The sequence below is a fragment of the Oncorhynchus tshawytscha genome, linkage group LG08, assembly GCF_018296145.1.
Source record: "Oncorhynchus tshawytscha isolate Ot180627B linkage group LG08, Otsh_v2.0, whole genome shotgun sequence".
Taxonomy (NCBI): domain Eukaryota; kingdom Metazoa; phylum Chordata; class Actinopteri; order Salmoniformes; family Salmonidae; genus Oncorhynchus; species Oncorhynchus tshawytscha.
Window position 1 is genome coordinate 6,065,290 of NC_056436.1, and position 22,124 is coordinate 6,087,413.

The 22,124-nt window shown below is 48.0% G+C and overlaps 1 protein-coding gene across 1 annotated transcript in view; it reads right to left on the bottom strand.

The window, feature by feature from the left end:
* Nucleotides 1–22,124, bottom strand: part of LOC112239860 (sodium/calcium exchanger 3) — a 175,795-nt gene that overhangs the window by 11,488 nt on the left and 142,183 nt on the right. The window contains exons 4-6 of the mRNA XM_042325125.1: nt 16,841–16,959; nt 14,739–14,838; nt 7,218–7,303 (exon numbers count right to left, since the gene is read on the bottom strand). Coding sequence (XP_042181059.1) covers nt 7,218–7,303; nt 14,739–14,838; nt 16,841–16,959 — 305 coding nt within the window. The remainder of the gene's footprint in view (nt 1–7,217; nt 7,304–14,738; nt 14,839–16,840; nt 16,960–22,124) is intronic.

Sequence of the window (22,124 nt, forward strand, 5' to 3'; positions counted from 1 at the left end):
GAAGGTGTCTCTAACCTCTAACCTCTCTGTCAACTGACCTTCCAGAAGGTGTCTCTAACCTCTAACCTCTCTGTCAACTGACCTTCCAGAAGGTGTCTCTAACCTCTCTGTGAACTGACCTTCCAGGTGTATCTAACCTCTAACCTCTATGTGAACTGACCTTCCAGAAGGTGTCTCTAACCTCTAACCTCTCTGTGAACTGACCTTCCAGAAGGTGTCTCTAACCTCTAACCTCTCTGTCAACTGACCTTCCAGAAGGTGTCTCTGACCTCTAACCTCTAACCTCTCTGTCAACTGACCTTCCAGAAGTTGTCTCTAACCTCTCTGTCAACTGGCCTTCCAGAAGGTGTCTCTGACCTCTAATCTCTCTGTCAACTGACCTTCCAGAAGGTGTCTCTAACCTCTCTGTCAACTGACCTTCCAGAAGATGTCTCTAACCTCTAACCTCTCTGTCAACTGACCTTCCAGAAGGTGTCTCTATCCTCTAACCTCTCTGTGAACTGACCTTCCAGAAGGTGTCTCTAACCTCTAACCTCTCTGTCAACTGACCTTCCAGAAGGTGTCTCCAACCTTTAACCTCTCTGTCAACTGACCTTCCAGAAGGTGTCTCTAACCTCTCTGTGAACTGACCTTCCAGGTGTATCTAACCTCTAACCTCTATGTGAACTGACCTTCCAGAAGGTGTCTCTAACCTCTAACCTCTCTGTGAACTGACCTTCCAGAAGGTGTCTCTAACCTCTAACCTCTCTGTCAACTGACCTTCCAGAAGGTGTCTCTGACCTCTAACCTCTCTGTCAACTGGCCTTCCAGAAGGTGTCTCTGACCTCTAATCTCTCTGTCAACTGACCTTCCAGAAGGTGTCTCTAACCTCTCTGTCAACTGACCTTCCAGAAGGTGTCTCTAACCTCTCTGTGAACTGACCTTCCAGAAGGTATCTCTAACCTCTAAGTGAACTGACCTTCCAGGTGTCTCTAACCTCTAACCTCTCTGTGAACTGACATCCCAGATGGTGTCTCTGACCTCTAACTGACCTTTAACCTCTCTGTCAACTGACCTTCCAGAAGGTGTCTCTGTCTAACCTCTCTGTGAACTGACCTTCCAGGAGGTGTCTCTGACCTCTAACCTCTCTGTCAACTGACCTTCCAGAAGGTGTCTCTGACCTCTAACTCTCTGTCAACTGACCTTCCAGAAGGTGTCTCTAACCTCTCTGTCAACTGACCTTCCAGAAGGTGTCTCTAACCTCTAACCTCTCTGTGAACTGACCTTCCAGGTGTCTCTAACCTCTAACCTCTCTGTGAACTGACCTTCCAGGTGTCTCTAACCTCTAACCTCTCTGTCAACTGACCTTCCAGAAGGTGTCTCTAACCTCTAACCTCTCTGTGACCTGACCTTCCAGAAGGTGTCTCTAACCTCTAACCTCTCTGTGAACTGACCTTCCAGAAGGTGTCTCTGACCTCTAACTTTTAACCTCTCTGTCAACTGACCTTCCAGAAGTTGTCTCTGACCTCTAACCTCTAACCTCTCTGTCAACTGACCTTCCAGAAGGTGTCTCTGACCTCTAACCTCTCTGTGAACTGACCTTCCAGGAAGGTGTCTCTGACCTCTAACCTCTCTGTCAACTGGCCTTCCAGAAGGTGTCTCCTAACCTCTGACTTCCAGAAGGTGAACTGAACTGACTTCCAGAAGGTGTCAACTGACCTTCCAGAAGGTGTCTAACCTCTCTGTCAACTGACCTTCCAGAAGGTGTCTCTAACCTCTAACCTCTCTGTGAACTGACCTTCCAGAAGGTGTCTCTAACCTCTCTGTGAACTGACCTTCCAGGTGTCTCTAACCTCTAACCTCTCTGTGAACTGACCTTCCAGAAGGTGTCTCTAACCTAACCTCTGTGAACTGACCTTCCAGAAGGTGTCTCTAACCTCTAACCTCTCTGTGAACTGACCTTCCAGAAGTGTCTCTAACCTCTAACCTCTCTGTCAACTGACCTTCCAGAAGGTGTCTCTAACCTCTAACCTCTCTGTGACCTGACCTTCCAGAAGGTGTCTCTAACCTCTAACCTCTCTGTGAACTGACCTCCCAGAAGGTGTCTCTGACCTCTAACTTTTAACCTCTCTGTCAACTGACCTTCCAGATGACCTTGTCTCTGACCTCTAACCTCTAACTCTCTGTCAACTGACCTTCCAGAAGGTGTCTCTGACCTCTAACCTCTCTGTGAACTGACCTTCCAGGAGGTGTCTCTGACCTCTAACCTCTCTGTCAACTGACCTTCCAGAAGGTGTCTCTGACCTCTAACCTCTCTGTCAACTGACCTTCCAGAAGGTGTCTCTAACCTCTCTGTGAACTGACCTTCCAGAAGGTGTCTCCTAACCTCTCTGTCAACTGACCTTCCAGAAGGTGTCTCTAACCTCTCTGTGAACTGACCTTCCAGGTGTCTCTAACCTCTCTGTGAACTGACCTTCCAGAAGGTGTCTCTAACCTCTCTGTGAACTGACCTTCCAGGTGTCTCTAACCTCTAACCTCTCTGTGAACTGACCTTCCAGGTGTCTCTAACCTCTAACCTCTCTGTCAACTGACCTTCCAGAAGGTGTCTCTAACCTCTAACCTCTCTGTGAACTGACCTTCCAGAAGGTGTCTCTAACCTCTAACCTCTCTGTGAACTGACCTTCCAGAAGGTGTCTCTAACCTCTAACCTCTCTGTGAACTGACCTTCCAGAAGGTGTCTCTAACCTCTAACCTCTCTGTCAACTGACCTTCCAGAAGGTGTCTCTAACTCTGTGAACTGACCTTCCAGAAGGTGTCTCTAACCTCTAACCTCTCTGTGAACTGACCTTCCAGAAGGTGTCTCTAACCTCTAACCTCTCTGTGAACTGACCTTCCAGAAGGTGTCTCTAACCTCTCTGTCAACTGACCTTCCAGAAGGTGTCTCTAACCTCTAACCCTCTGTCTCTAACCTCTCTGTGAACTGACCTTCCAGAAGGTGTCTCCTAACCTCTCTGTGAACTGACCTTCCAGAAGGTGTCTCTAACCTCTCTGTGAACTGACCTTCCAGAAGGTGTCTCTAACCTCCTCTGTGAACTGACCTTCCAGAAGGTGTCTCTAACCTCTCTGTGAACTGACCTTCCAGAAGGTGTCTCTAACCTCTCTGTCAACTGACCTTCCAGAAGGTGTCTCTAACCTCTCTGTGAACTGACCTTCCAGAAGGTGTCTCTAACCTCTAACCTCTCTGTGAACTGACCTTCCAGAAGGTGTCTCTAACCTCTGACCTTCCAGAAGGTGTCTCTAACCTCTAACCTCTCTGAACTGACCTTCCAGAAGGTGTCTCTAACCTAACCTCTCTGTGAACTGACCTTCCAGAAGGTGTCTCTAACCCTCTAACCTCTCTGTGAACTGACCTTCCAGAAGGTGTCTCTAACCTCTAACCTCTCTGTGAACTGACCTTCCAGAAGGTGTCTCTAACCTCTAACCTCTCTGTCAACTGACCTTCCAGAAGGTGTCTCTATCCTCTAACCTCTCTGTGAACTGACCTTCCAGGTGTCTCTAACCTCCCTCTAACCTCTCTGTGAACTGACCTTCCAGAAGGTGTCTCTAACCTCTAACCTCTCTGTCAACTGACCTTCCAGAAGGTGTCTCTATCCTCTAACCTCTCTGTGAACTGACCTTCCAGAAGGTGTCTCTAACCTCTAACCTCTCTGTCAACTGACCTTCCAGAAGGTGTCTCTAACCTCTCTGTGAACTGACCTTCCAGGTGTCTCTAACCTCTCCTAACCTCTTCCAGAAGGTGTCTCTAACCTCTCTGTCAACTCTATGTGAACTGACCTTCCAGAAGGTGTCTCTAACCTCTAACCTCTCTGTGAACTGACCTTCCAGAAGGTGTCTCTAACCTCTAACCTCTCTGTCAACTGACCTTCCAGAAGGTGTCTCTCTAACCTCTCTGTGAACTGACCTTCCAGAAGGTGTCTCTAACCTCTAACCTCTCTGTGAACTGACCTTCCAGAAGGTGTCTCTAACCTCTAACCTCTCTGTGAACTGACCTTCCAGAAGGTGTCTCTAACCTCTCTGTGAACTGACCTTCCAGAAGTGTCTCCTCTCTGTGAACTGACCTTCCAACCTCCTCTGTCAACTGACCTTCCAGAAGGTGTCTCTAACCTCTAACCTCTCTGTGAACTGACCTTCCAGAAGGTGTCTCTAACCTCCTCTCTGTGAACTGACCTTCCAGAAGGTGTCTTCCAGAAGGTGTCTAACCTCTAACCTCTCTGTGAACTGACCTTCCAGAAGGTGTCTCTAACCTAACCTCTGTGAACTGACCTTCCAGAAGGTGTCTCTAACCTCTCTGTGAACTGACCTTCCAGAAGGTGTCTCTAACCTCTCTGTGAACTGACCTTCCAGAAGGTGTCTCTAACCTCTCTGTGAACTGACCTTCCAGAAGGTGTCTCTAACCTCTAACCTCTCTGTGAACTGACCTTCCAGAAGGTGTCTCTAACCTCTAACCTCTCTGTCAACTGACCTTCCAGAAGGTGTCTCTAACCTCTAACCTCTCTGTCAACTGACCTTCCAGAAGGTGTCTCTAACCTCTCTGTCAACTGACCTTCCAGAAGGTGTCTCTAACCTCTAACCTCTCTGTCAACTGACCTTCCAGAAGGTGTCTCTAACCTCTAACCTCTCTGTCAACTGACCTTCCAGAAGGTGTCTCTAACCTCTAACCTCTCTGTCAACTGACCTTCCAGAAGGTGTCTCCTAACCTCTCTGTCAACTGACCTTCCAGAAGGTGTCTCTAACCTCTCTGTGAACTGACCTTCCAGAAGGTGTCTCTAACCTCTAACCTCTCTGTCAACTGACCTTCCAGAAGGTGTCTCTAACCTCTCTGTGAACTGACCTTCCAGAAGGTGTCTCTAACCTCTAACCTCTCTGTGAACTGACCTTCCAGAAGGTGTCTCTAACCTCTAACCTCTCTGTGAACTGACCTTCCAGAAGGTGTCTCTAACCTAACCTCTCTGTCAACTGACCTTCCAGAAGGTGTCTCTAACCTCTAACCTCTCTGTCAACTGACCTTCCAGAAGGTGTCTCTAACCTAACCTCCAGAAGGTCTGTGAACTGACCTTCCAGAAGGTGTCTCTAACCTCTCTGTGAACTGACCTTCCAGAAGGTGTCTCTAACCTCTAACCTCTCTGTGAACTGACCTTCCAGAAGGTGTCTCTAACCTCTCTGTCAACTGACCTTCCAGAAGGTGTCTCTAACCTCTCTGTGAACTGACCTTCCAGAAGGTGTCTCTAACCTCTCTGTGAACTGACCTTCCAGAAGGTGTCTCTAACCTCTAACCTCTCTGTCAACTGGCCTTCCAGAAGGTGTCTCTAACCTCTCTGTGAACTGACCTTCCAGAAGGTGTCTCTAACCTCTAACCTCTCTGTGAACTGACCTTCCAGAAGGTGTCTCTAACCTCTAACCTCTCTGTGAACTGACCTTCCAGAAGGTGTCTCTAACCTCTCTGTGAACTGACCTTCCAGGTGTCTCTAACCTCTAACCTCTCTGTCAACTGACCTTCCAGAAGGTGTCTCTAACCTCTAACCTCTCTGTGAACTGACCTTCCAGAAGGTGTCTCTAACCTCTCTGTGAACTGACCTTCCAGAAGGTGTCTCTAACCTCTCTGTGAACTGACCTTCCAGAAGGTGTCTCTAACCTCTCTGTGAACTGACCTTCCAGAAGGTGTCTCTAACCTCTCTGTGAACTGACCTTCCAGAAGGTGTCTCTAACCTCTCTGTGAACTGATCTTCCAGAAGGTGTCTCTAACCTCTCTGTGAACTGACCTTCCAGAAGGTGTCTCTAACCTCTCTGTGAACTGACCTTCCAGAAGGTGTCTCTAACCTCTAACCTCTCTGTGAACTGACCTTCCAGAAGGCGTCTCTAACCTATAACCTCTCTGTGAACTGACCTTCAGAAGGTTTCTCTAACCTCTCGGTCAACTGACCTTCCAGAAGGTGTCTCTAACCTCTAACCTCTCTGTGAACTGACCTCCCAGGTGTCTCTAACCTCTAACCTCTCTGTGAACTGACCTTCCAGAAGGTGTCTCTAACCTCTAACCTCTCTGTCAACTGACCTTCCAGAAGGTGTCTCTAACCTCTAACCTCTCTGTGAACTGACCTTCCAGAAGGTGTCTCTAACCTCTAACCTCTCTGTCAACTGACCTTCCAGAAGGTGTCTCCAACCTCTAACCTCTCTGTCAACTGACCTTCCAGAAGGTGTCTCTAACCTCTCGGTCAACTGACCTTCCAGAAGGTGTCTCCAACCTCTAACCTCTCTGTCAACTGACCTTCCAGAAGGTGTCTCTAACCTCTCGGTCAACTGACCTTCCAGAAGGTGTCTCTAACCTCTAACCTCTCTGTGAACTGACCTTCCAGAAGGTGTCTCTAACCTCTAACCTCTCTGTGAACTGACCTTCCAGAAGGTGTCTCTAACCTCTAACCTCTCTGTCTACTGACCTTACAGAAGGTGTCTCCAACCTCTAACCTCTCTGTCAACTGACCTTCCAGAAGGTGTCTCTAACCTCTAACCTCTCTGTCAACTGACCTTCCAGAAGGTGTCTCTAACCTCTCTGTCAACTGACCTTCCAGAAGGTGTCTCTAACCTCTAACCTCTCTGTGAACTGACCTTCCAGAAGGTGTCTCTAACCTCTAACCTCTCTGTGAACTGACCTTCCAGAAGGCGTCTCTAACCTATAACCTCTCTGTGAACTGACCTTCCAGAAGGTGTCTCTAACCTCTCTGTGAACTGACCTTCCAGGTGTATCTAACCTCTAACCTCTATGTGAACTGACCTTCCAGAAGGTGTCTCTAACCTCTAACCTCTCTGTGAACTGACCTTCCAGAAGGTGTCTCTAACCTCTAACCTCTCTGTGAACTGACCTTCCAGAAGGTGTCTCTAACCTCTCTGTGAACTGACCTTCCAGAAGGTGTCTCTAACCTCTCTGTGAACTGACCTTCCAGGAGGTGTCTCTAACCTCTAACCTGTCTGTCAACTGACCTTCCAGAAGGTGTCTCTAACCTCTCTGTGAACTGACCTTCCAGAAGGTGTCTCTAACCTCTCTGTGAACTGACCTTCCAGAAGGTGTCTCTAACCTTTAACCTCTCTGTGAACTGACCTTCCAGAAGGTGTCTCTAACCTCTAACCTCTCTGTGAACTGACCTTCCAGAAGGCGTCTCTAACCTATAACCTCTCTGTCAACTGACCTTCCAGAAGACGGTGAGGAAGTGCATGACGTAGTCGAAACATGATGGGAGACGCTCTTCACCAGAGTCTTCCTCATCCTCGTCTCCTAGGGACAAGGGAGGGAGGAGCGGGGGAGAGGAGGGAGGAGAGGTGGAGGGGAGGGAAGGATAGATGTGTGATGGAGTGATAAAGAGGAGCAGGTATTGGAAGGAGGTATAGGGACAGTGAAGGGAGAGATGATGGAGTGATAGAAGAGTAATATAGAATGGAGGGATTGTGATGGAGGAGGGGGACAGAATGGAAGGATTGTGATGGAGGAGGGGGACAGAATGGAGGGATTGTGATGGAGGAGGGGGACAGAATGGAGGGATTGTGATGGAGGAGGGTGACAGAATGGAGGGATTGTGATGGAGAAGGGGGACAGAATGGATGGATTGTGATGGAGGAGGGGGACAGAATGGAGGGATTGTGATGGAGGAGGGGGACAGAATGGAGGGATTGTGATGGAGGAGGGGGACAGATTGGAGGGATTGTGATGGAGGAGGGGGACAGAATGGAGGGATTGTGATGGAGGAGGGGGACAGATTGGAGGGATTGTGATGGAGGAGGGGACAGAATAGAGGGATTGTGATGGAGGAGGGGGACAGAATGGAGGGATTGTGATGGAGGAGGAGGACAGAATGGAGGGATTGTGATGGAGGAGGAGGACAGAATGGAGGGATTGTGATGGAGGAGGAGGACAGAATGGAGGGATTGTGATGGAGGAGGAGGACAGAATGGAGGGATTGTGATGGAAGAGGAGGAGGACAGAATGGAGGGATTGTGATGGAAGAGGAGGGGACAGAATGGAGGGATTGTTATGGAAGAATGGAGGGATTGTGAGAATGGAGGGATTGTGATGGAGGAGGGGACAGAATGGATGGATTGTGATGGAGGAGGGGGGACAGAATGGATGGATTGTGATGGAAGAGGTGGAGGACAGAATGGATGGATTGTGATGAAGAGGAGGAGGACAGAATGGAGGGATTGTGATGGAAGAGGAGGAGGACAGAATGGAGGGATTGTGATGGAAGAGGAGGAGGACAGAATGGAGGGATTGTGATGGAAGAGGAGGAGGACAGAATGGAGGGATTGTGATGGAAGAGGAGGAGGACAGAATGGAGGGATTGTGATGGAAGAGGAGGAGGACAGAATGGAGGGATTGTGATGGAAGAGGAGGAAGACAGAATGGAGGGATTGTGATGGACGAGGAGGAGGACAGAATGGAGGGATTGAGATGGACGAGGAGGAGGACAGAATGGAGGGATTGTGATGAGGAGGACAGAATGGAGGGATTGTGATGGAGGAGGAGGACAAAATGGAGGGATTGTGATGGAGGAGGAGGACAGAATGGAGGGATTGTGATGGAAGAGGAGGAGGACAGAATGGAGGGATTGTGATGGAAGAGGAGGAGGACAGAATGGAGGGATTGTGATGGAAGAGGAGGAGGACAGAATGGAGGGATTGTGATGGAAGAGGAGGAGGACAGAATGGAGGGATTGTGATGGAAGAGGAGGAGGACAGAATGGAGGGATTGTGATGGAAGAGGAGGAAGACAGAATGGAGGGATTGTGATGGACGAGGAGGAGGACAGAATGGAGGGATTGAGATGGACGAGGAGGAGGACAGAATGGAGGGATTGTGATGAGGAGGACAGAATGGAGGGATTGTGATGGAGGAGGAGGACAAAATGGAGGGATTGTGATGGAGGAGGAGGACAGAATGGAGGGATTGTGATGGAGGAGGAGGACAGAATGGAGGGATTGCGAGGAGGGAGGAGGAGGAGGACAGAATGGAGGGATTGCGATGGAGGAGGAGGAGGACAGAATGGAGGGATTGTGATGGAGGAGGAGGACAGAATGGAGGGATTGTGATGGAGGAGGAGGACAGAATGGAGGGATTGTGATGGAAGAGGAGGAGGACAGAATGGAGGGATTGTGATGGAAGAGGAGGAAGACAGAATGGAGGGATTGTGATGGAGGAGGAGGAGGACAGAATGGAGGGATTGTGATGGAGAGGAGGAGGACAGAATGGAGGGATTGTGATGAGGAGACAGAATGGAGGGATTGTGATGGAGGAGGAGGACAAAATGGAGGGATTGTGATGGAGGAGGAGGACAGAATGGAGGGATTGTGATGGAAGAGGAGGAGGACAGAATGGAGGGATTGTGATGGAAGAGGAGGAGGACAGAATGGAGGGATTGTGATGGAAGAGGAGGAGGACAGAATGGAGGGATTGTGATGGAGGAGGGGACAGAATGGATGGATTGTGATGGAGGAGGGGGACAGAATGGGTGGATTGTGATGGAAGAGGTGGAGGACAGAATGGAGTGATTGTGATGAAGAGGAGGAGGACAGAATGGAGGGATTGTGATGGAAGAGGAGGAGGACAGAATGGAGGGATTGTGATGGAAGAGGAGGAAGACAGAATGGAGGGATTGTGATGGACGAGGAGGAGGACAGAATGGAGGGATTGCGATGGACGAGGAGGAGGACAGAATGGAGGGATTGTGATGAGGAGGACAGAATGGAGGGATTGTGATGGAGGAGGAGGACAAAATGGAGGGATTGTGATGGAGGAGGAGGACAGAATGGAGGGATTGTGATGGAGGAGGAGGACAGAATTTAGGGATTGCGATGGAGGAGGAGGACAGAATGGAGGGATTGCGATGGAGGAGGAGGAGGACAGAATGGAGGGATTGTGATGGAGGAGGAGGACAGCATGGAGGGATTGTGATGGAGGAGGAGGAGGACAGAATGGTGGGATTGTGATGGAAGAGGAGGAGGACAGAATGGAGGGATTGTGATGGAGGAGGAGGACAAAATGGAGGGATTGTGATGGAGGAGGACAGAATGGAGGGATTGTGATGGAGGAGGGGACAGAATGGAGGGATTGTGATGGAGGAGGAGGAGGAGGAGGACAGAATGGAGGGATTGTGATGGAGGACGAGGAGGGGGGACAGAATGCAGGGTTTGTGATGGAGGAGGAGGAGAGAATGGAGGGATTGTGATGGAGGAGGAGGAGGACAGAATGGAGGGATTGTGATGGAGGAGGAGGAGGACAGAATGGAGTGATTGTGATGAAGGAGGAGGACAGAATGGAGGGATTGTGATGAAGGAGGAGGAGGACAGAATGGAGGGATTGGGATGAAGGAGGAGGACAGAATGGAGGGATTGTGATGACAGAGGAGGAGGACAGAATGGATGGATTGTGATGGAGGAGGAGGACAGAATGGAGGGATCATGATGGAGGAGGAGGAGGACAGAATGTGATGGATTGTGATGGAGGAGGAGGACAGAATGCAGGGATTGTGATGGAGGAGGAGGACAGAATGGAGGGATTGTGATGGAGGAGGAGGACAGAATGTGATGGATTGTGATGGAGGAGGGGGACAGAATGTGATGGATTGTGATGGAGGAGGGGGAGATAGGAAAGAGGAATGACATCAAGGGGAAGGAAGAGAATCATTTTAATTTATTACACATTGAGGAATATTTCATAACAGCAGATGGTTGTATTTCATAGTTATGTCCTGTTTTTCAATGTGTTTAATCCACTCTAACAGGAACATAGACTCATAGCTCAACAGAGGTAGGTAGCCTGACAAGTACTGTGAGTGACTGGCCCAGTTCCCCACGGCCAACACCAGGCCTCCATGGAGGGTAGCTGGGCAGGGGGCTAGGTGGGACGCAGAGCCGGGTGCTGGCAGCAGGTTAGAAAGGCCTAGGTATATATAGGTGGGTGCTGGCAGGAGGTTAGACAGGCCTAGGTATATATAGGTGGGTGCTGGCAGGAGGTTAGACAGGCCTAGGTATATATAGGTGGGTGCTGGCAGCAGGTTAGACAGGCCTAGGTATATATAGGTGGGTGCTGGCAGGAGGTTAGACAGGCCTAGGTGTATATATAGGTGGGTGCTGGCAGCAGGTTAGACAGGCCTAGGTATATATAGGTGGGTGCTGGCAGGAGGTTAGACAGGCCTAGGTATATATAGGTGGGTGCTGGCAGGAGGTTAGACAGGCCTAGGTGTATATATAGGTGGGTGCTGGCAGGAGGTTAGACAGGCCTAGGTATATGTAGGTGGGTGCTGGCAGGAGGTTAGACAGGCCTAGGTATATATAGGTGGGTGCTGGCATGAGGTTAGACAGGCCTAGGTATATGTAGGTGGGTGCTGGCAGGAGGTTAGACAGGCCTAGGTATATGTAGGTGGGTGCTGGCAGGAGGTTAGACAGGCCTAGGTGTATATATAGGTGGGTGCTGGAATGATTCAAAGTGGCAGGTCATGTGAGGGACATACATTTTTCAGTGGGGAGCTCATTAAATAATACAGAGAGCCATCGGGATTAAATATTTGAATACCAAAGTGACAGAGGGAGGGCCTTCCAGGAGTTGACTGTGTGGAGCTAAAGAGACTGCGGAGGAGCGGTGACATAGGGAGAAATGTCTCCTCTCCGTGGCTAAGGAAAGTCTAGCCGTCTTCTCTACATCGCGTCCGTCTCGCTCTCTCCTTCTGGCTCCGATGTCTCCGATGTCTCCGACGTCTCCGATATCTCCGACGTCTCCGATGTTTCCGATGTCTCCGATGTCTCCTTCTGGCTCCGACGTCTCCGATGTCTCCAATGTCTCCAATGTCTCCGATGTCTCCGATGTTTACGATGTTTACGATGTCTCCGATGTCTCCTTCTGGCTCCGATGTCTCCGATGTCTCCTTCTGGATCCGATGTCTCTGATGTCTCCTTCTGGCTCCGATGTCTCCGATGTCTCCTTCTGGCTCCGATGTCTCCTTCTGGCTCCGATGTCTCCGATGTCTCCTTCTGGCTCCGATGTCTCCGATGTCTCCTTCTGGCTCCGATGTCTCCGATGCCTCCGATGGCTCCGACGTCTCCGACGTTTCCGATGTTTGACAGCATGCAACATGTCTTGTTGACGTTATTATATATTTTGTTTTACATATTACTAAAGCTATTAAGATCAGCTCAAACGTAAATACAACGTTAAAAGGCAACATGTTTGGTTGGTACTCTAAGTGTTACATTGCCTTATATCTTTAACTTAATTAAATGTTCTGGAAACCTTTAAATAACGTTGTTTTTTTTACAACATTAAGGGAATGTCCTCTGCAACCTAACTTAAACATTGTATGAATGTCATCACAACTGAACATCTCTTTTAAGGTAACCACACTGTTCCCAGATGCTAATTACATGTCTGGGAACCTTTTATTAAAGAACTCAGAATGGCTGTTCTGTCAACATTCTGTCAACATTCTGTCAACATCAAAAGGAATGTTTTGTGTCCTCTGATACAAAACATTATCTGAATGTCAGCACAACTGGACAGTTTTATTGTTTATCTCTTTGCGTATCCCCACAATGTTCACAGAACCTAAATAAAATGTTTTAGGAACTTTTTTTAAATAATGTAAAAATGTGTTCTGGGAACGTTCTTTCAACATCAGTTGAACGTTATTTTCACTCTAAAAGAAACAAGGAAACCGTTTTTTGTGTTTTTTTGGGGGGGGGACACATCTTTCGTGACGTCCCTACAATGTTCCCATCAGACTGTTCCCAACAGACAGTTCCCAACAGACGGTTCCCAACAGACGGTTCCCATCAGACTGTTCCCAACAGACTGTTCCCATCAGACTGTTCCCAACAGACTGTTCCCATCAGACTGTTCCCAACAGACTGTTCCCAACAGACTGTTCCCATCAGACTGTTCCCAACAGACGGTTCCCAACAGACGGTTCCCATCAGACTGTTCCCAACAGACGGTTCCCAACAGACGGTTCCCAACAGACGGTTCCCAACAGACGGTTCCCATCCCAACAGACTGTTCCCTGTTCCCAACAGACGGTTCCCAACAGACGGTTCCCAACAGACTGTTCCCAACAGACTGTTCCCAACAGACGGTTCCCAACAGACTGTTCCCAACAGATGGTTCCCAACAGACGGTTCCCAACAGACGGTTCCCAACAGACGGTTCCCATCAGACTGTTCCCATCAGACTGTTCCCATCAGACTGTTCCCAACAGACTGTTCCCAACAGACTGTTCCCACAATGTAAATGAAAAATTCTGGGAACATTTTAAAGAGCAGATGAAATGTGTTCCAGGAACTGTTCCCAAACATCAGGGAATGTTCCCAAAATAAATTCCCATCAGACTGTTCCCATCAGACTGTTCCCATCAGACTGTTCCCAACAGACTGTTCCCAACAGACTGTTCCCACAATGTAAATGAAAAATTCTGGGAACATTTTAAAGAGCAGATGAAATGTGTTCCAGGAACATTCTTGTAAACATCAGGGGAATGTCTTTTTTCGCACCCTAAAATAAATGAATCATCCAACGGGACAGTTTTAGTGTTGTCGGAACATAGAAACGGGGGCGGGCGGGCCGGACGGAACATAGGACGTTAACCTAGATTGAACAACAACAACAACACACTCCACAGTTACATATATACATATATCACATATATACATATATCACATATATACATATATACATATATACATATATACATATATCACATATATACATATATCACATATATACATATATACATATATCACATATATACATATATACATATATCACATATATACATATATACATATATACATATATCACATATATACATATATCACATATATACATATATACATATATACATATATCACATATATACATATATCACATATATACATATATACATATATACATATATCACATATATACATATAGAACATATATATTATAATATATAACAATTAAAACTCAACGATCAAAGATCTATGTTTTTTGTCACAATGTATTTTTTAAATTTTAAATATCCTCTTTCTTTGAGTGCTCTGATCGCTACCTGGCTCCCCTTAGACCTAACACATACTGTCTGGTGTATAACACCTGTAAAAGATGGTGAACGATTACGATCACAATGTATCAACCATTTTCCTCTTCTCCCTCACATGACGTCCACAAGAGTGGGACCTGTGCTGTGTGGAGGAGGAACTGGTGTTTACCTGTGCTGACTGGTCTAGGAGCTGGTGTTTACCTGTACTGACTGGTCTAGGAGCTGGTGTTTACCTGTGCTGACTGGTCTAGGAGCTGGTGTTTACCTGTGCTGACTGGTCTAGGAGCTGGTGTTTACCTGTGCTGACTGGTCTAGGAGCTGGTGTTTACCTGTGCTGACTGGTCTAGGAGCTGGTGTTTACCTGTGCTGACTGGTCTAGGAGCTGGTGTTTACCTGTGCTGACTGGTCTAGGAGCTGGTGTTTACCTGTACTGACTGGTCTAGGAGCTGGTGTTTACCTGTGCTGACTGGTCTAGGAGCTGGTGTTTACCTGTACTGACTGGTCTAGGAGCTGGTGTTTACCTGTGCTGACTGGTCTAGGAACTGGTGTTTACCTGTACTGACTGGTCTAGGAGCTGGTGTTTACCTGTGCTGACTGGTCTAGGAGCTGGTGTTTACCTGTACTGACTGGTCTAGGAACTGGTGTTTACCTGCACTGACTGTGATAGCCTCCATGAACTGTTGTCTCCAGGAGTTGGTGCCCACCACCAGAGCCAGGTTCGTCTTCTTGATCAGCTTGTCCACTGTGTTCTGAGGGAAAAGGCACATAGGAAATACACTCAGGCTGCATCCCAAATGCACCCTACTCTCAATCTAGTGCACTATTTTTGTCCAGAGACTTGGAGGCTCCCTTGGTGGACCATGTATTTAACTGATTATTATAGCATCTCAGTTTGGACCAATCTGGTTACAGCTGGGGGTTGGATTATTATTATTATTATTATTACAGTTTGGACTATACCAATCTGGATACAGCTGGGGGTTGGATTATTATTATTATTACAGTTTGGACTATACCAATCTGGTTACAGCTGGGGGTTGGATTATTACTATTATTACAGTTTGGACTATACCAATCTGGTTACAGCTGGGGGTTAGATTATTATTATTATTATTACAGTTTGGACTATACCAATCTGGTTACAGCTGGGGTTGGATTATTACTATTATTACAGTTTGGACTATACCAATCTGGTTACAGCTGGGGGTTGGATTATTATTATTATTACAGTTTGGACTATACCAATCTGGTTACAGCTGGGGGTTGGATTATTACTATTATTACAGTTTGGACTATACCAATCTGGTTACAGCTGGGGGTTGGATTATTATTATTATTATTACAGTTTGGACTATACCAATCTGGTTACAGCTGGGGTTGGATTATTATTATTATTACAGTTTGGACTATACCAATCTGGTTACAGCTGGGGTTGGATTATTATTATTATTATTACAGTTTGGACTATACCAATCTGGTTACAGCTGGGGGTTGGATTATTACTATTATTACAGTTTGGACTATACCAATCTGGTTACAGCTGGGGGTTGGATTATTATTATTATTATTATTACAGTTTGGACTATACCAATCTGGTTAAAGCTGGGGGTTGGATTATTATTATTATTATTATTACAGTTTGGACTATACCAATCTGGTTACATCTGGGGGTTGGCTTATTATTATTATTATTATTATTATTACAGTTTGGACTATACCAATCTGGTTACAGCTGGGGGTTGGCTTATTATTATTATTATTACTATTATTATTATTACAGTTTGGACTATACCAATCTGGTTACAGCTGGGGGTTGGCTTATTATTATTATTATTATTATTATTACAGTTTGGACTATACCAATCTGGTTACAGCTGGGGGTTGGATTATTATTATTATTATTATTACTAGTATTATTATTACAGTTTGGACTATACCAATCTGGTTACAGCTGGGGGTTGGATTATTATTATTACTATTATTATTATTACAGTTTGGACTATACCAATCTGGTTACAGCTGGGGGTTGGATTATTATTATTACTATTATTATTATTACAGTTTGGACTATACCAATTTGGTTACTGCTGGGGGTTGGCTTATTATTATTACTATTATTATTATTACAGTTTGGACTATACCAATCTGGTTACAGCTGGGGGTTGGCTTATTATTATTACTATTATTATTATTACAGTTTGGACTATACCAATCTGATTACAGCTGGGGGTTGGATTATTATTATTACTATTATTATTATTACAGTTTGGACTATACCAATCTGATTACAGCTGTGGGTTGGATTATTATTATTATTATTATTATCATTATTATTACAGTTTGGACAATATCAATCCTAATATGTATATATTTCTTAATTCCATTCTTATATTTGTTAGATTTGTGTGTATTGTTGTGAATTGTTAGATATTACTGCACTAGGAACACAAGCATTTCTCTACACCCGCAATAACATCTGCTAAATATGTGTACTGCCAGACCCAATTTGATTTGATTTGATTTGAGATTAGAACAAAGACATGAAGTTCACATGATTCTCCACATGATGGCAGCAACATCAACTGAATTCATTCATCCGCTGGCTCTGATGGGGAGTCTTAAAAACACACTTCAACCTTTGATGGTGAGAGTGTTTAGCTGTGTGTGTGTGTGTGTATGTGTATGTGTGTGTGCGTGCGTGTGTTGGAGTGACAGTTGGAGTGACAGTTGGAGTAACAGACTGTCCCGTACCTTGAACTCGTAGGACTCCTCGATGATGACCTCCAGTTTGGAGTGTTCCCCCAGCACTGGCTTCCCCATCTCTGCGATCCGCTTAGCTTCCTCTTCCTCTGATGAGAACTTAGGGACATCTGTGGGAAGTGGAGAGACAAGGAGAGGAGAGGAGAGGAGAGGGAGAGGAGAGGAGAGGAGAGGGAGAGGAGAGGAGAGGAGAGGAGAGGAGAGGAGAGGAGAGGAGAGGAGAGGAGAGGAGAGGAGAGGAGAGGAGAGGAGAGGGAGAGGAGAGGATAAGGACAGGAGAGACAAGGACAGGAGAGAAGAGGAGAGGAGAGGAGAGGAAAGGGAACAGGACAGGAGAGGAGAAGAGAGGAGAGGGAACAGGACAGGAGAGGAGAAGAGAGGAGGAGAGGAGAGGAGAGGAGAGGAGAGGAGAGGAGAGGAGAGGAGAGGAGAGGAGAGGAGAGGAGAGGAGAGGGAGAGGAGAGGAGAGGGAGAGGAGAGGAGAGGGAGAGGAGAGGAGAGGAGAGGAGAGGAGAGAGAACAGGACAGGAGAGGAGAGGGAGAAGAGAGGAGGAGAGGAGAGAGAGAACAGGACAGGAGAGGAGAGGAGAAGAGAGGAGGAGAGGAGAGAGAGAACAGGAGAGGAGAGGAGAGGAGAGAGGAGAGGAGGAGAGGAGAGGAGAGGAGAGGAGAGAGGGAGAGGAGAGGAGAGGAGAGGAGAGGAGAGGAGAGGAGAGGAGAGGAGAGGAGAGGAGAGGGAGAGGAGAGAGAACAGGACAGGAGAGGACAGGACAGGACAGGACAGGACAGGACAGGAGAGGAGAGGAGAGGAGAGGAGAGGAGAGGAGAGGAGAGGAGAGGAGAGGAGAGGAGAGGAGAGGAGAGGAGAGGAGAGGAGAGGAGAGGAGAGGAGAGGAGAGGAGAGGAGAGGAGAGGAGAGGAGAGGAGAGGAGAGGAGAGGAGAGAGAACAGGACAGGAGAGGAGAGAGAGGAGGAGAGGAGGAGAGGACAGGAGAGGAGAGGAGAGGAGAGGAGAGGAGAGGAGAGAGAGGGAGAGGAGAGGAGAGGAGAGGAGAGGAGAGGAGAGGAGGAGAGGAGAGGAGAGGAGAGGGAGTGAGACTGAGCCTAATAAGCTGAGCTCATCTTGTTGAACTGTGCAGGCACTGGATAAAATGCAACCACATCAAACCACTCCTTCTAAAGGTCAATATTTCCTTTATTGCGTGCAGAAGCTCTTTAAACACATTGTTCAAACAAGCAAAAATAATGTCATCGTACACTACAGTTCCACGTGGATGGGGCAAACACTAAGGACGATTCTATCACAGAGCCTAAGTGCTGGACAAAGTGAACCACTGCTCTCTGTTCTGTCTCTGTTAGAGAGTGATCCTCTGTCACTTCCCTTTCATTCCGTCTCATCCCTCTATCCTGTCCTGTCTGCTCCTCTCTAATCCTGTCCTCTCTCCTCCTGTCCTGTCTGCTCCTCTCTCATCCTGTCCTCTCTCTTCCTGTCCTGTCTGCTCCTCTCTCATCCTGTCCTCTCTCCTCCTGTCCTGTCTGCTCCTCTCTCATCCTGTCCTCTCTCATCCTGTCCTCTCTCCTCCTGTCCTGTCTGCTCCTCTCTCATCCTGTCCTCTCTCCTCCTGTCCTCTCTCCTCCTCTCTCCTCCTGTCCTCTCTGCTCCTCTCTCCTCCTGTCCTCTCTGCTCCTCTCTCCTCCTGTCCTCTCTCCTCCTCTCTCTCCTCCTGTCCTCTCGGCTCCTCTCTCCTCCTGTCCTCTCTCCTCCTCTCTCCTCCTGTCCTCTCTCCTCCTGTCCTCTCTGCTCCTCTCTCCTCCTGTCCTCTCTCCTCCTGTCCTGTCAGCTCCTCTCTCCTCCTGTCCTCTCTGCTCCTCTCTCCCCCTGTCCTCTCTCCTCCTGTCCTGTCTGCTCCTCCTCCTGTCTGCTCCTCTCTCATCCTGTCCTCTCCTCCTGTCCTGTCTGCTCCTCTCTCATCCTGTCCTCTCTCCTCCTGTCCTGTCTGCTCTCTCATCCTGTCCTCTCTCCTCCTGTCTCTGCTATCTCATCCTGTCTCCTCTCCTCTCTCCTGTCCTATCTGCTCCTCTCTCCTCCTCCTGTCCTCTCTGTCCTCTCTGCTGTCCTCTCTCCTCCTGTCCTCTCTGCTCCTCTCTCATTCCTGTCTCTCTCTCTCATCCTGTCCTCTCTCCTCCTGTCCTGTCTGCTCCTCTCTCCTCCTGTCCTCTCTCCTCCTGTCCTATCTGCTCCTCTCTCCTCCTGTCCTCTCTGCTCCTCTCTCCTCCTGTCCTCTCTGCTCCTCTCTCATCCTGTCCTCTCTGCTCCTCTCTCCTCCTGTCCTCTCTGCTCCTCTCTCCTCCTGTCCCCCTCTCCTGTCCTGTCTGCTCCTCTCTCCTCCTGTCCTCTCTGCTCCTCTCTCACTCTGTCCTCTCTCCTCCTGTCCTGTCTGCTCCTCTCTCATCCTGTCCTCTCTCCTCCTGTCCTGTCTGCTCCTCTCTCATCCTGTCCTCTCTCCTCCTGTCCTGTCTGCTCCTCTCTCATCCTGTCCTCTCTCCTCCTGTCCTGTCTGCTCCTCTCTCCTCCTGTCCTCTCTGCTCCTCTCTCCTCCTGTCCTCTCTGCTCCTCTCTCCTCCTGTCCTCTTTGCTCCTCTCTCCTCCTGTCCTCTCTGTTCCTCTCTCATCCTGTCCTCTCTGCTCCTCTCATCCTGTCCTGTCTGTTCCTCTATCATCCTGTCCTCTCTGCTCCTCTCTCATCCTGTCCTCTCTGCTCCTCTCTCATCCTGTCCTCTCTGCTCCTCTCTCCTCCTGTCCTCTCTCTTCCTCTATCATCCTGTCCTGTCTGCTCCTCTCTCAACCTGTCCTCTCCTCCTGTCCTATCTCCTCCTCTCTCCTCCTGTCCTCTCTGCTCCTCTCTCCTCCTGTCCTATCTGCTCCTCTCTCCTCCTGTCCTCTTTGCTCCTCTCTCCTCCTGTCCTCTCTGTTCCTCTCTCATCCTGTCCTCTCTGCTCCTCTCATCCTGTCCTGTCTGTTCCTCTATCATCCTGTCCTCTCTGCTCCTCTCTCATCCTGTCCTCTCTCCTCCTCTCTCCTCCTGTCCTCTCTGCTCCTCTCTCATCCTGTCCTCTCTGTTCCTCTCTCATCCTGTCCTCTCTGTTCCTCTCTCATCCTGTCCTCTCTGTTCCTCTCTCATCCTGTCCTCTCTGTTCCTCTCTCATCCTGTCCTCTCTGTTCCTCTATCATCCCTGTCCACTGCACACACACACACACACACACACACACACACACACACACACACACACACACACACACACACACACACACACACACACACACACACACAAACACACACGGTGTAACTGCTAGACTGCTTACTGACTGTACACTGTAACGTTACTTCATGATTATAGCAGGTTTACTAACACGTTAGTTCTATTAGCTATGTTGAGTATGAGGTTACTTCAGCTAATATGGTGACAACAATGTAGGCAGTGTGCAGCGGTTATGATATGGTTTGGCTTGGAAAGTTGTATTTTTTTTGCCTGGTCACATCCAGCTGATGGGTTGTGCATTGAAGTCCACAAACGAATGGAAAAGGTGAGAGGAGGAGAGAGAATAGATGCCAGAAGGAATACAACGTGGCTTCTATGAAAGTGAACTGTGTTTACCCGTGAATAGAGGTGTATTCATTCTGCCGATTCCCGAGAAACGTTTCTAAAAACGGAAGCAAACGGAACGAAACGGGGATGAACATACCTGAATTTGTCCAATAGAATCTCTCGTTTGCAACTGTTGGACTAATGATTACACCCCTAGATCAACTAGATGCAGGCAAGAGTGTGAAAGGTGGTCTGTCTGTCCATGTCACTGTCTGTCACCTCAAAATGTTAACTCGACCTGTGTGCACCAAGTTGTAAAACATTCATAGTCTAGGTTGTATCAACCTCATAAGGGGTACAGGGAACATTCTAGAATCAGGTAGTAGCCTAAACCTATCGCTGTTACATTGAGCTGAATGAATGGAAAATGAATGACAGTCATCCAATATGCTGTAATAGAAATAAGGCCACGCTCATGAAAAATAAATAGTCCTCCCTCATCTTAAGAGGAGAGAAGAGAGGAGAGGGGAGGAAGAGAGATGGCTACTTTATTGAGGAAAAAATGTCTTACTCTGACTGTGATATGTGGTTGTCTGGGACGTGCTACCTGGGACGTGCTACCTGGGACCTGCTACCTGGGACCTGCTACCTGGGACCTGCTACCTGGGACGTGCTACCTGGGACGCGCTACCTGGGACGCGCTACCTGGGACGCGCTACCTGGGACGCGCTACCTGGGACGCGCTACCTGGGACGCGCTACCTGGGACGTGCTACCTGGGACGTGCTACCTGTCCCAGACCTGCTGTTTTCAACTCTCTAGAGACAGCAGGAGCGGTAGAGATACTCAATGCCAACTGACAACTCAAAAGCCAACTGACATTTACTCCTGAGGTGCTGACTTGCTGCACCCTCTAGAACTACTGTGATTATTATTATCTGAGCCTGCTGGTCATTTATGAACATTTGAACATCTTGGCCATGTTCTGTTATAATCTCCACCCGGCACAGCCAGAAGAGGACTGGCCACCCCTCATAGCCTGGTTCCTCTCTAGGTTTCTTCCTAAGTTTTGGCCTTTCTAGGGAGTTTTTCCTAGCCACTGTGCTTCTACACCTGCATTGCTTGCTGTTTTGGGGGTTTAGGCTGGTTTTAGGCTGCACTTTGAGATATCAGCTGATGTAAGAAGGGCTATATAAATAAATTTCATTTGTCTCACCTAGCTATCTAAAGATGAATTCACTAACTAAGTCGCTCTGGATAAGAGCGCCTGCTAAATTAGTCAAATGGAAACATTTTAAAATGTTAAGACTCTGGGCTCTAACTTTCTCTATACTATTTCTCTCTAATGTTTTATAACATTCTCAAACATTAGAACAGACACAAACCAGACCAGCATGCAGGCAGCTAGTCCCTCCAATCCCCCCTCATACCAGACCAGTTAGCTCACTGGGACCCTCCAATCCCCCCTCAAACCAGACCAGTTAGCTCACTGGGACCCCCAATCCAATCCCCCCTCAAACCAGACCAGCATGCAGGCAGCTAGTCCCTCCAATCCCCCTCATACCAGACCAGTTAGCTCACTGGGACCCTACAATCCCTCCTTAAACCAGACCAGCATGCAGGAAGCTAGTCCCTCCAATCCCTCCTCAAACCAGACCAGTTAGCTCACTGGGACCCTCCAATCCCCC